Genomic DNA, 14,252 nt, shown 5'->3' on the forward strand with positions numbered 1-14,252 from the left:
CTGGAGTATTGTGTTCAGTTCTGGGCACCACGCCTCAAGAAGAACATATTGGCCTTGGAGTGGGTGCAGCAAATATACACCAGAATGATATTGGAGTTTAAAGGGTTAGAGTCTGAGGGTAGAAGATTAAGAGGTGACTTAATTGTGTTGCTCAAGGTAGTTAAAAGATTTGAGAGGGTAGATGGAGAGAAACGTTTTTCCTCTGGTGGGAAAGTCCAGAACGAGGGGGCATAACCTTAAAATTAGAGCACAGCAGTTCAAGGTGATGCCAGGAAGTATTTCTTCACACAAAGTGTAGTGGAAATCTAGAAATCTCTCAAAAAGCTGAGGCTAGGTCAACTGGAAATCCCAAAACTGAGATCGGTAGTTCTTTGTTAAGCAAAGTGATAAAAGATTATGAAACCAAGGCAGGTAAATTTAGTTAAGATACAGGTCAGTCATGATCTAATTGAATCGCAGAACATGCTAAAGGGGCTGCATGGTCGACTCTGGTTCCTTTGTCCTTTAAAACTTAACAATTACATTGAATTAAGAATAATAGAATTCAGCTGTATTTCTTCCTGTTTATTTACTCCATTCTCCTCGTTTGAAAGTACAAACTGGAGCATGGTTCCACAGCTGTCAACAGCATTCTGTACATTGTCCAAGTGACCAGTCTTTGTGTCCGAGGCAAGTCAGTGAATGTATACAGGCTACTCTCTTGAAGAGGTACCCCAGTCAAAAACCTTATCCCATTCTTGCTTAAAGTATACACACTCCAGCAAGGACATGTAGGGGCAAATTTTACAGACCCCCTGACGTCGGGGGTTGTGGCGGGGGGGGCCAGAAAATGCCTGCGGGAGAGGAACGCCACGGACCTCGACGCTGGGAAGGCCCAGCCCGATATTGCTGGCAGCAGCAAGGCTCATGGCAGCCCACTCTTCGCCATTCTGCGTCGGGAGCCGAATTTAAATAAACAAATTAAATACCTTCTCGCTCCCGTCGTCTCTCCTGGTGTGATATTGATGCCAGTGGCCAGTAATCCCGTCCCTTCAGATCCCTGTCCAGGGATCCGAGGCGGAACTCTGGTGGGTTGGGAGGAGCAGGTAAGTTTCTCTGTGGGGGGGGTGAAGGTGGGGTCAAAGTCATCCCATTAGTGTAGGGGATAGTGGGAAGAGATAAAGTGTAAAGTTGATGCACTTTGGGGGTGGGAAGGTTAGGTGCACAAGCTAAGTGTTTTGAGGGGGGAGAGGGCAGGTAATTAAATCTAGGGTTATTGGGGGGGATGTGGGAGAGGGGCAAGATCAATTGAATTTTTTAAAATCCATTTTTCTTTAAATATTTAAATTGAAAGTTAAGGCTTGAAGCCCTTTAAAAATGACACAGTGCCTGCACACCAATGCCAGGGTCGGACAGCCCGCCCCCTTCACGTCATTGGGGTGGGGATAGTCCACCCTGGCTATTTAAATTAGTCGCCGCGTTTAATATCGTAGCGGCTCCGCAACATGCGGCCTGCACGGGAGCACTGAGATTAATTCTAGCATCCCTATCACTACCCTTGCTCAGATTTGATAATGCCACAGCCTCAGACTGAAATAGGCTTTCTTGGTTCAAACACACAAGGTGGGGTATTTACATACTAAGATTTATATTACAAGAGTTTGCACTCCTTTTGTTTACCTGCAAGATAATCAGCTATTGGACCTCTACATCGTGCAGTTCCTTGACTTATTCTGCCATTGTAGATAGTCCCAGCTACCAGATTGAATCAAAGACCTAGGTAAAAATGATAAAATGAACCACATCACCATTAGATCTTTAATCGTTTTCCTGCAAGGTGAACAAGATATAGAACACAAATTGTTTTTATTACACTTCAGATCTCACTAAAGCTTTCATACTTGCTATGTTTTTATCAATAGGCTATAAATAGGGGTAAAGATGATGGAAGTAAGAAAATGGAAGAGGGAAATGATCAGATGATTAAAGAAATAGAGAGACTAAAGACTGAATTGAAGAGAACCAGAGAAGGTAGGTCATAAAAATTTGTTGTAACATTTTTGGGATTTTTAACCAATTTTCCACAACAACAGCACAGCACCTTTAACGTAGTGAAACGTCCCAAGAGACTTTACAGGAGTGTGATCAAACAAAACTTGACACCAAGCACATAAGGAAATATTAGGACAGGTGAACAAAAGCTTGGTCAAAGTGGTAGGTTTTAAGGGATGTCGTAAAGGAGGAAAGAGGTAGAGAAACAGACATTTAGGGAAAGAATTCCAGTGCTTAGAACCTCAGCCACCTATTAGCAATTAAAATCTGGGATGCCTAAGCGGCCTGAACTAGAGGAGCACAGATAGCTCAGAGGGTTATAAGGCTGGAGGTACAGAGATAGGGAGGGTTGAGGCCATAGAGGGATTTGAAAGCAAGGATGAGAATTTTAAAATAGAAGTGTTGCTTAACTGAGCACTGCTATAGGTGAGCGAGCATGGGGGTGATGGGTGAATTGGACTTGGTGCAAGATTTTGGATGAGTTTAAGTTTATGGAGGTTAGACTATGAGAGGCCAGTCAGGAGAGCATTGAAATGGTCAAATAACAAAGGCATGATGAAGGTTTCAGCAGCAGATGAGCTGAGGCAGGGGTGAAGTCAGGCAACGGAAATAAGTGATCCCTTAGTGATGGCGCAGATGAGTGGTCGGATGCTCAGCTCGGAATCAAATATGACATCAAGATTACGAGTGGTCTTGCTTAGCCTCGGACAGTTGCTAGAGAGAGGGATGGAGTCGGCTTGGGAGTGGAGTTTATGGTGGGAACCAAACACCGTGGCTTCGGTCTTCCTAATATTTAGTTGGAGGAAGTTTCTGCTCATCCAGTACTGGATATATGACAAGCAGTCTGACAATTTGGAGACAGCTGAGGGGTCAAGAGCAGGGGTGTCATCAGCATACATGTCGAACCTGGCGTTATACTTCCGGTTGATATCGCTGAGGTAGTATGCAGATGAGAAATCGGAGGGGGCTAAGAATAGATCCTTGGGGGGGATGCTAGAAGTAACCATGTGAGAATAGGAAGAGAAGCCGCTGCAGATAATTCTCTGGCTATGACTGGATAGATACGAATGGAACCTGGCAAGTGCAGTCCTACCCAGCTAGATGACAAAGGAAAGGTGTTAAAGGAGGATGGTGTGATCAACCATGTCAAAAGCTGCAGATGGGACAAGGAGGGTTAGTTTACCTTTGTCAGAGTTGCACAGTGAGTATAAGAGGGAGTTTATTTGGCAGCTCTACTGACCAACCATAGGGGAGGGGAGAGTTTGGTGATTGAGCTGCTCCCCTCCACTTCCTGTGAACACAGCAGAGGGAAACACTTGTTCAGCCACTGTTCCAATAAAGGCTGCTGATCGATATAAGGAGAAAGCATTCTATTGTAAGGTGAAAGCTGCCCTAAATAGCTGGTCAGAATTCATTGAAAAAGATTGTCTAGTAAATGATTTTTTTAACCTGCTAAAAATGTCAGTTTTGTGTGTTATTTAGAAGAGGGTCCGAAGTAAAGTTGTACTCGGTATGGTTTGCCGCAGCTGTTGTTCAATACATTTGCTTCTGCCTATAAAATAAAGCAGCTTAACAATTTGTATTTGGTCTTGTCTCAGCTGAAGTGCTGATCAGACCACCTTTCAGAAAATTGGAGGATATGATATCCATTTCATTTAACAAGGGGGATATTGGTACACTCACTTCCCATCATACAGTTGGATATTAGGAAGTGAAAGCAGATTCCTGTTTGTGAGTAGTGGCCACTTACAGGAGACTGGTAACTCTAGCCCAAAGAAATAACTAAGACAGACCTTGGAATTTGTAAGACTATAATAAAAACTTATAACTTGCGTTATCACATTTTGTTTACCCAAGATTCATTTAACCTGGATGTATGTCTGGCAATTCAAACTGTTTTTTTGATTAATCTACCTACTCCAGTGGCACGAAAACCAATTACCGTACCCTACTGCCCTACTGAGACCAGTTAACTCAACACAGTCAGGGGACCAAACCAGAGATCTTCCTGGTTTGTATTACTTAGCTTGAATAAACTCACTGAGCCATTAAAGGAACCCTTAGAACAACTATTTTGTTGCACTTTTGCAGGCTTTAATGGCTGGTCAATTGTTCAGCTGCCAATTCCGTGAAAAATTAAAAATAGCTGTGGTGTTCTGACTTTTACAGTTCATTTTTTAAAAAAATGTATTCGTTCATGGGATATGGGCACTGCTGGCTAGGACAGCATTTATTGCCCATTCCTAATTGCCTTTGAGAAGGTGGTGGTGAACTGCTGCAGTCCATATGGATGGGGTAGGTACACCCACCGTGCTGTTAGGAAGGGAGTTCCAGGATTTTAAACCAGCGACAGGGAAGGAATGGTGATGTAGTTCCAAGTCAGGATGGTGTGTGGCTTGGAGGGAAACTTGCAGGTGGTGGTTTTCCCATGTATCTGCTGCCCTTGTCCTTCTAGGTGATTGAGGTTGCAAGTTTGGAAGGTGCTGTCAAAGGAGCCTTGGTGCATTTTTTTTTTTAGAGATACAGCACTGAAACAGGCCCTTCGGCCCACCGAGTCTGTGCCGACCAACAACCACCCATTTATACCAACCCTACAGTAATCCCATATTCCTTATCACCTACCTACACTAGGGGCAATTTGCAACGGCCAATTTACCTATTACCTGCAAGTCTTTGGCTATGGGAGGAAACCGGAGCACCTGGCGAAAACCCACTCGGTCACAGGGAGAACTTGCAAACTCCGCACAGGCAGTACCCAGAATCGAACCTGGGTCTTTGGAGCTGTGAGGCTGCGGTGCTAACCACTGCGCCGCCAACGCCCGCGTTGCTGCAGTGCGTCTTGTAGATGGTAAATACTGTTACCACTGTGCATCAGTGATGGAGGGAGTGAATGTTGAAGGTGGCAGTTGGGGTGCCGATCAAGCGGGCTGCTTTGTCCTGGATGGTGTCGAGCTTCTTGAGTGTTGGAGCTGCACCCATCCAAGCAAGTAGAGAGTATTCCATCACATTCCTGACTTGTGCCTTGTAGATGGTGGACAGGCTTTTGGGAGTCAGCAGATGAGTTACTTGCTACAGGATTCCTAGCTTCTGACCTGCTCTTGTTGCCGTGGCATTTATATGGCTACTCCAGTTCAGTTTCTGGTCAATGGTAATCCCCGGGATGTTGATAGTGGGAGATTCAGCGATCGTAGTGCCATTGAATGTCAAGAGAAAATGGTCAGATTCTCTCTTGTTGGAGATGGTCATTGCCTGGCACTTGTATGGCGTGAATGATACCTGCCACTTATCAGCCCAAGCCTGGATATTGTCCAGGTCTTGCTGCATTTCTGCACTGGCTGCTTCAGTCTCTGAGGAATGACGAATGCTGCTGAACATTCCTACTTCTGACCTAATGATTGAAGGAAGGTCATTGATGAAGCAGCTGAAGATGGTTGGGTCCAGGACACTACCCTGAGGCACTCCTGCAGTGATGTCCTGGAACTGAGATGATTGACCTCCAACAACCACAACCATCTTCCTTTGCGCTAGGTATGACTCCCAACCAGTGGAGCGTTTTCCTCCAATTCCCATTGACTCCAATTTTGCTAGGGCTTCTTGATGCCATATCCGGTCACATTGTCTTGATGTCAAGGGCAGTCACTCTCACCTGACCTGGAGTTCACCTCTTCTGTCCATGTTTGAACCAAGGCTGGAATGAGGTCAGGAGCTGAGTGGTCCTGGCGGAACCGAAACTGAGCGTCACTGAGCAGGTTATTGCTAAACAAGTGCTGCTTGATTGGTCTTCGTTGGCCAATTTTGAGCTAAGTACATTTTTCTAAGTTTGCACTGATTTGTCTTAAAATGTCCTAGCAAAGTTTCAAATCCAGAATAAAATGGCTGTGTAATGGTTTATGTTCAAGATTTTAAGGCAAAGTTTTGAACTGGCCACAGGCTTCTGTTTAGGGATCAACAATTCAAGTAACAAGTAGTTGCTACCTGTTTGGCAGAGTGAGCAAAAATTGTGAGCTACAAATGATCTTGTTTGTGTTGCATAGATACAATGATTTTCTTGAGATAACAGCATTTTATCCTTCAGAAGGTCAAATATTATCAGTTATTTCTTCGTAGCCACTCCTGTTAACATATTTGAGTTGGCCATTTTTACTTAAGTAATTATAGAGTATTGAGTAGTAAAACTTTGTTTAAAGGTGTTCTGTATTGTTGATATAGGAGGCATATAAGAATCATACATGTAAGGGGCTTATTTTCCAAAAGATGAATAGGAGTTTTGCAGTGTCTTTATATGACCAATTCAAGTGTAAAAATATTCAGATATGTAAAAAGAGCGGTTCTTCAAAAATTGGACACCTTTTCAATTATAGTTTCTACAGCTGTATTTTATTCTGCATTGAATTCCCAATCTGCCAACTTGCCTAAAATAAAAATAAAATACTGCAGATGCTGGAAATCTGAAATAAAAACAAAAAGTGCTGGAAATACTCAGCAGGTCTGGCAGCATCTGTGGAGAGAGAAGTAAAGTTAACGTTTCGGGTCAGTGACTTTTCATCAGAACAGTTAGGTCACTGACCTGAAACATTAACTTTGCTTCTCTCGCCACAGATGCTGCCAGACCTGCTGAGTATTTCCAGCACTTTTTGTTTTTATTTCTGTTAACTTGCCTCTCATTTTGCTGTGGATATTTTCCCATATGAAAGTAGAAAGAATATAAGGAAGAATTGCCTCAAGTTCAACTTAATTTCTGCCTTAAACCAGCTCTCCTAGGTGATTGCAATCTTTGTATCTTTCTGTTTTGTATATTGTATCTAAAATTATACTTGCTGATATGTCGTGATACATTTCAGCATAAATTCAAATTGAGTTTTTGTAACTTGTTTCTCCTAGCTACACGCATATAAAATCTACTTAATGGGTGTATCTACCATAGTATCCTATAGCACAGAAGGGGGCCATTCAGGTCATCATTGCATTGCTGCATTTTTTTTTAAAAACTCAACTTTTTAAAATTATCTTTAAATTGGCGTCCTTTGGTTACTGACCCACCTGTCTGTGAATACAGTTTCTCTTTATTTATAAAACCCTTCATAATTTTAAACACCTCTATTAGCTCTCCTTTTAACCTCCTTTGCTCGAAGGAGAAGAATCCTAGGTTATCTAGTCTCTGCGTAACTGAAGTCCCTCATCCCTGGTACCATTCTAATAAATCTCATCTGCATCCTCTCCAAGACCTGGACATTCTTCCTAATGTGTGGTGCACAGAATAGGACCCAATACTCCAGTTGAGGCCTAACCACTGACATAAAGGTTTAGCATAACTTCCTTGCTTTTGTACTCTGTGTGCCTCTATTTATAAAGTACAGGATCCCTATATGTTTTTTTTTAACAGCCTTGTCAACTTGTCAGCATATGATTTTTTGAGAAATGTAGCTTGCCAGTTTTTTCTGGAAGCAAAAGCAATTAGATGCTATTTCCTCAGTAGGGAAAGAGATATGTCACGAAGTTTATATATCCCTTCTAAGTTTTAAATCCTTTCATTATCTAATATTAAGGAGTCAAATCAGCAAAGGCATTATTTCTTGTAATATGTTATCTATTCCACACATCCTACTTAATGGTGTTTTGGGTAAAACACCACATACCCTTAGGACCAGATGGCTATGTACTATTCCAAGAGAAGGCAATCAAGTTCAACAAATGAATCAACTTGACTCTTCAGAAGTGAGTTAATAGTGTGTGGTATGACTGGGCTATTGAATCTGTTTGCAGAAATACCTTGCAAAGGATGAGTGTAAACTTCAATGATATGTAGAACATTTCAACTCCAGCTCTTTTAGGAGCTCCATGGAATGTAGTATGTGAGAAAAATGCTGAATCATCTTTGACAATTAGCACAATTTATTGGAACTTTCCTAAATAACATTAAACAGTACTGTTTGTATAGGTTTCAGTTAGAAATCGATGGTATTTTTCATTCTATATTTTAGTTCTTTTTTATGTTTCCTTTATGTGGCAAAGCCCTTGAGAAATCACAGATTGAAATGTCTACAATCAAAAAACAATATGATGGACTGACAAGGGAATATGATCGTCTTCTGCAGGAGCATGACACAATGCAGGTAGGAAAACTTGTCCACTTCAGTTACCGCAGTAACAAAGTTACTATAGTAACAGTAAAGTATCAAAGCCATTCTAACTTGCCTACAAAAAAACTTGTGATTAACTTTTTGTCACTTTTCTGATTAACTTTTTTTTTTGAGTTTTCTCTCTTTTAAATCCTTATCTCTGTCTTTCTCCCTTCCTACTGGTGATGGTGGTGACAATACTAGCCAACCCTTGGATTCAGAGCCAGGTCCTCCACTAGATAGTCTGATAACAACAGAAAAGAATAACGAGTAATAGCAGAGGAATATCTTTTATAATTTGCAGCTGTCTTGGGTTTATAGTCAACAGGCTCCAGCCACTATTTAGGGTTGTTTTCTGCTAGCAGTAGTAAAGAGTCAGAGCAGAAGCAGAGCAGCATCTTTTGCAGTTGACACCTTTTCTGCTGTGGGCCCAGTCTAACTTTGCTGCTCTTTGGCAGCATGAATGACACTTGGGTGGCGTCATTGGGCCCAAAACATAGGCGCCACATTGAGATTAAAACAGGAAGTCAGAGGAACAAACAGCATGTAACAAAGAGCAGTGAGAAGTAAAATTAGCAGATTTTATCTGGCCTTTTAAACCCATTGCCAAACTGAAAGTCTGGTGTCTCTAAAACAGAAGCACTTTCTTGACCAATTGTCATTTTCTGATGAAATAGCTGATGCCACCCTTTTAAATGTAAACTATCTTAGTTTTAAAAGGTAAATATTTTCGAAATGCATTTACCTTCGCTCAAGCATACATTTATATTTAAACCCATTAAACCCGACTGCTTTCTGGTGTACATCCAGTCTAGTCATCCATCAACCATGTTATTTTGCCACATCTCACTCCCTTCAGCCAAAACCATCTAATCTTTTTACCATTGCTAACTACCTCATTAAACCCCTTTTACCCCAATCCTGCCACCTCCCATATCAAACTCCGAGCTTATGGATTTTTTCACCTCCAAGATTGAGAACCACTATTGTTGTTACCGCCTTTGTTGTTAGAATCCCTTTTCCCCCCTCTGCCCCAACCAGCTTCTTCCCATTCCCTAAGCATTCTATACCATCTTCCCCTATCATTCTTCAGTCTCTTCCCCAACCTCCTGCCTTCTGATGTCCCTCCTTGGGCATTTCTTGCACCTGTTTCCTTGATTAACTCCTTGTCACTCAACTGCTCCTTCTGGCCCAAATGCTTGTTGGTATTGTTAATGGCTTCCCTTCCTCAGGCACCATCCTTCTCCCTTTTAAAACTTCTGTCATCCTTCTCATCCTCAACCAGTCTGTCCTCTGCAGCAGCTGCCTATCTTCAAATTTGTATTTGAAATTTTGAGAGAAATGCATCAATACTTTCCAGCGCCAAACCCATTTTTCACAAAACTCCTTAATCTGTTCAGTTCAGCTTTTGCACAGCATTGAGAGATCCCTAACCAGAACCATGAATATCATCTATGACTCTGACTGTAATGCATTTTCCCTCATTGTTCTCTTTGACCTTGCTATAAAATTTGATACATGCCATACCCAATTATTACCTCTATTCCATTGTCTAACGTTCCTGCAGCCTCTTTATGGCTGAAACCTTTAACCATGCTTTTTTCACTTCTAGATTTAATTATTCCGGTGTCCTGACGTCCCACGCACACCCTCCAAAGACTATAACCTGTCCAAACTGCAGTCCGATGTATCATATTTTACACTAAGTCACACTTGTAAATCACTGCTGTCCTTACTGACCTACACTAGCTACCTTTTTAACAATACCCTAGTTGTGCATATGTAGGGTTAAGATTTGACTTAATCTCATGATTGAGGTTTTTGCTTCTAAATGGCGTGTGGATTTGTACTGTCGCTAAAAATGATGAAATGTTTAACGTTCATTCCCAGGATGTTTTGGGCTTTAATGTGTCACGATACAATTTAGCTGATAACTCTTTTAGCTTAGGGTGTGTGATGCATGCCTCTTGGCTTATTTTTGTGACCACATTGTGAAATGCGACAGCCAAAGCAGTCTTGAGATAGGAAGTGGGACAGTGGAACTCAGTGATTTAGCCACATCCAAGATGATAAATAAGTTGGCATCTGGTGTTTTGAGTTGAGAACCTCATTTTTTGGTGTCTTGTTCATAATAACACTTGTCATGGCATAATTAATCAGTAAAGACAGTATTCAAATAGTCATTTGGTAGTAGAGAACTTGAGTATTGCTCAAAATAGAGACATGTTGTCGAAGGTTTTCGTCTTGCACTCATCAGGACAATCCGCAAGAATACCAATGTAAGGGGAAACAGCAGTTTTATACTGGATGAGAAGAGAGTGCTGATTGGTCAGCAAGTGAACTCTGAGGCATTGCCATGGGAAACACACCAGTTTATGGTGACTGACTGTTAACTGCCAAGCTTTGTTTGAAATTTAAACCAGGCAGCTTGACTGGTCAAGGCATTGCCCAGAGGAATGAACCAGCGAATGGCTGTCACTTATTTTGTTTAGCTGAAACAGGCGCAATGTTTGTACGTGTTCTTTCTATCTGCAAACAACAGGGCCCTGTGTATTAATATAAGTAGCTTCCAGTACGCGGAAATGCACCACACTGCGAGCCCTACTGAAAATCTTAAATTGGTTGTCAGCGTAATTCTTAGCACAGAGGATTGTGCATTCTCCATAACAATGCCTCTACCAATCTGAGTTCACTTGCCAACCAATCAGCACTCTCTTTTCATACAGTATAAAGTTGTTGTTTTCCCTTAAATTTGTATTCTTGCGGATTGTCCTGATGAGTGCAAGACGAAAAGCTTTGACAACATGGCTCTATTTTGAGCAAAGACAGTATCCGTGAGAGATGGCCTATAAAGATCTTGAGCTTTTCTTAACAATTTTTAGGGAGAGTCAGAGTTTAAAGGATCAACAAAGGGTACCTCTTTAACCAGAAGAAAAAGGTGGTAACTGTCTTTATTTCTCTATATGTCTACTGCTCAAAAATGTTGCTTTCGCTTGGTCTTGGTCAAACACAATAAAAGGATTACATTGCAACCACATTTGGTTTGTGAGATTTGAGCTGTCTTACTCTTCTCATCTTCCAAGCTCTTCACAGCCTCACCCAACACTATCTATACAATCTCCCCCAGTATAGTACTCTCTTTCATACCTTTCAGTATTCTGACTGGCATATACCGTATCCCCACCCCAGTGTTCAGCCACTTTTTTTGGATTGGTTAATGAACATTTTGTTTTGTAAATTTTCCATTCTTCTCCATTCTTCTTCAACAGATTACCTGGCACTTCCACATGTAAGAATGCAGCCATTTGATCTGTTCCCAGGTCTCTAAAATTAATTAACTGCTACGAGTTGTGTGATAGTAGTCTGGAGTTAGATGGCTGTTAGTTCAACACTTTTGATATGTCAGAGTATGGTGCTTTCCCACAACTGTATGGCAGAGAATACTAAGTCACAACTTAGGTTATCACTTTGAAGGAGGAGGAAAGAGGCTGAGTGTGAACCCACATCCAGCCACTCTTTATAGCAGTATTGTGTCATTCCTAATAACAATTCAGCCTATATATTATGGACCTGCAAAAGTGATTAGCTGCTTGATTGCAGTAAATATAATGTAAAATTGAAGGACGAGGTTTCTAGTTATTTATTGCTGCTAGACAAATAATTACTTAAATCTGTTATTGTACACTTTTTCAGAGTCTCAACACACTTGATAAGAAGAACGAGTAAACTTCAGAAGATTTTGCCTTTTGCCTTTGGATATCATCTGCAACAACAGAATATTTGTTTTTGTTTTGGAAAGAGAATAATGAAGCTAGAAGTGAGTTAATGGCTGATGGCTGTTTTCATCGAAAGTTCAGTTTGTCATGCTTCAATCCATTTACACATCAAAAATAGGAAGATGGATGACACAGTAGGTTGGAACATGGCTCTTTCAGCTCTGATGTCTGCCAGAAACTCAATGAATGTAGTCCCTGAACCCACAAATAAGTGTGCATTCACCTACCTAACTTCCAAGTAACACTTCCGTGCAGCTGTTGTACCAAGTTTGAGTTTTCTCATCAGCTATCTGACATGCCAACCTTCAAATTCTAGATTCCCAAATCCAATGCTATATAATGGGCTCAATCCAACTTATCATGAAGGAGGTTTACACCGACGGAGTGTACCTGCCATAATGCTGATTCTCCCCACATTGTTTGGACCCCACATTTTGTATATCACAAGCTTAATTTGCTTTTGAACTTTGCTGTCATTAAAGAGAACTGGGGGTACCTTTTGTCCTTTCTCAGCAGTAATTCTGTCGAACTGTATCAAAGCAATAGTTAGCATCCGCTAGAACACCCAGGTCCCACTGTGAATCACCAGTTGAGATAGAGAAGTCTTCTACTTTCCAATCAATACCTCCTTGCAAATGTCCACTTGAGAAGTGCAGAATCATAATACTGCACTTGGAGTATTTGCCATATATTTTACCATATCCTTGTCAATGTTGTAGGCAGCATGTTTAAGAATTTCGCTATGCAAAGCAATAGGGCAGAATGTAATATTTTCATGTCCTTTCCTATAACCTTTTTTATTAGCTTCATTTACAATGAAATGTCCATTATCCCCCAGCATAGAAAGAGGCCCTTGCTGATGGAAATTGGCAGATAAACGAGTTACAAGTTGTCTCGCACACATGGTACCTCAAAACCCTAGGCACGCAAATGAAGATATGTACGAGTAACTTAAAATTAAACTAATCTTTCTTTGGCTGAGTGGTTAGTCAGGTCTGTTTAATGGTCATTAAACCATTAAACCATAGTTTAATGGTCTGTGTGATGAGGCAACTTCTTGTGCTTGGCTTTGTCCTGTGAAAATTCTGGCAGATAATCCAGAAACGACTAAGGTTGTGCGGATAAAACAAGTATCACTGTATTGTGAAAATTTAATTTTGAGCTCAGTCTGTTCAACTGAACAGTCAGTGATTATCAATAAAGTGAAAATATAGTTATTTCCCCTGTTGGTATCTACGTTTTGGACTTTAAAATCTTTGCAAATCCCATCAATTAATTTTACTTTCATCAAAATTGTTCCAAAAATTCAAAGTCTTTAATAGAATTTTATTTAGGAAGTTCAGTTTGGGCTCCCAGCTAGGTGTAAACATAAGCTGAATGAAGAAATTGTACGGAGAAGGTCTTAAACACCACATTTATTCCGATTCCGTTCTCTTTCCATTCCTTCCTTAAAATGATGTCTCCCTCCTCTGAAACTGCAGGCTGTAACAGGTTGAAAAAAAACTGATGTGTTGCTTTGTTTGAAATATAAAAGTTAAAATTATGATTTTTTCATGATCTTTAATGTGTATATATACACAAATGTCCAGTGATTGTGTCTGAATGTCAATTTACTTAACTTTTTTTTACTGCATTTTTTTGGTCAAATGTCTTATGCTTGTACAATAAAAATCTAAAATCATTTTTTTTAATGGTGTCTTATTGCAAATGGATGCAAGGTTCATTGGCTCTAGTAATTGCTATTCCTTTTTTTCCTTCCCTTTCCTATTTTCATTATTTGTAGCTCAGGATCATTTCATTGATATCAATCAGTCACTAGGAATTGGAAATTAGGGATGATGGAAGTTTCACCTAAGGTTTTCTAGTTTCCCATTTACAAAGTGATGGAACAAATCTGAACAAAATATGCATAAGAAAAGATTAAAATGTTGTAAAGAGTGTAAATGATTGATTAGATAAAAATGAAAAAAGCCACAGCTGGAACTCCTGCATCTCTTTTCATGCCTCATCCTACTCTGGTCAACAAAATGCTAAATTTTCCACGACTTGGATTTCTTTCTTGAAGATATATTCATTTCCACTGAAGGTGCGTACTTTTTCTCCTGTAGCCTCTCCTCACAGGTTCTCTATCAGCCACACACCTCTGTGGCTGTGATTGTAGCTTAGGCAGCCTATTTTCAACCATTGGCAATGCATAGAAAATAGGAGCAGGAGTAGGCCATTCGGCCCTTTGGGCCTGCTCCGCCATTCGGCCCTTTGGGCCTGCTCCGCCAGATCATGGCTGATCGTCTAATTCAGTACCCTGTTCCTGCTTTTTCCCCATATC

General features: G+C 40.8%; 1 protein-coding gene across 1 annotated transcript in view; it reads left to right on the top strand.

Moving 5' to 3' along the window:
- The window catches only part of dus4l (dihydrouridine synthase 4-like (S. cerevisiae)), a 107,501-nt gene extending 93,894 nt beyond the window's left edge, over nucleotides 1–13,607 (top strand). The window contains exons 14-16 of the mRNA XM_068059646.1: nucleotides 1,902–2,010; nucleotides 8,035–8,144; nucleotides 11,844–13,607. Of these exons, the coding sequence (XP_067915747.1) occupies nucleotides 1,902–2,010; nucleotides 8,035–8,144; nucleotides 11,844–11,876 (252 nt within the window). The 3' untranslated portion in view covers nucleotides 11,877–13,607. The remainder of the gene's footprint in view (nucleotides 1–1,901; nucleotides 2,011–8,034; nucleotides 8,145–11,843) is intronic.
- The last annotated feature ends 645 nt before the right edge of the window (nucleotides 13,608–14,252 follow it).

The sequence above is a fragment of the Heterodontus francisci genome, chromosome 27 (genome assembly GCF_036365525.1).
Source record: "Heterodontus francisci isolate sHetFra1 chromosome 27, sHetFra1.hap1, whole genome shotgun sequence".
NCBI lineage: Eukaryota > Metazoa > Chordata > Chondrichthyes > Heterodontiformes > Heterodontidae > Heterodontus > Heterodontus francisci.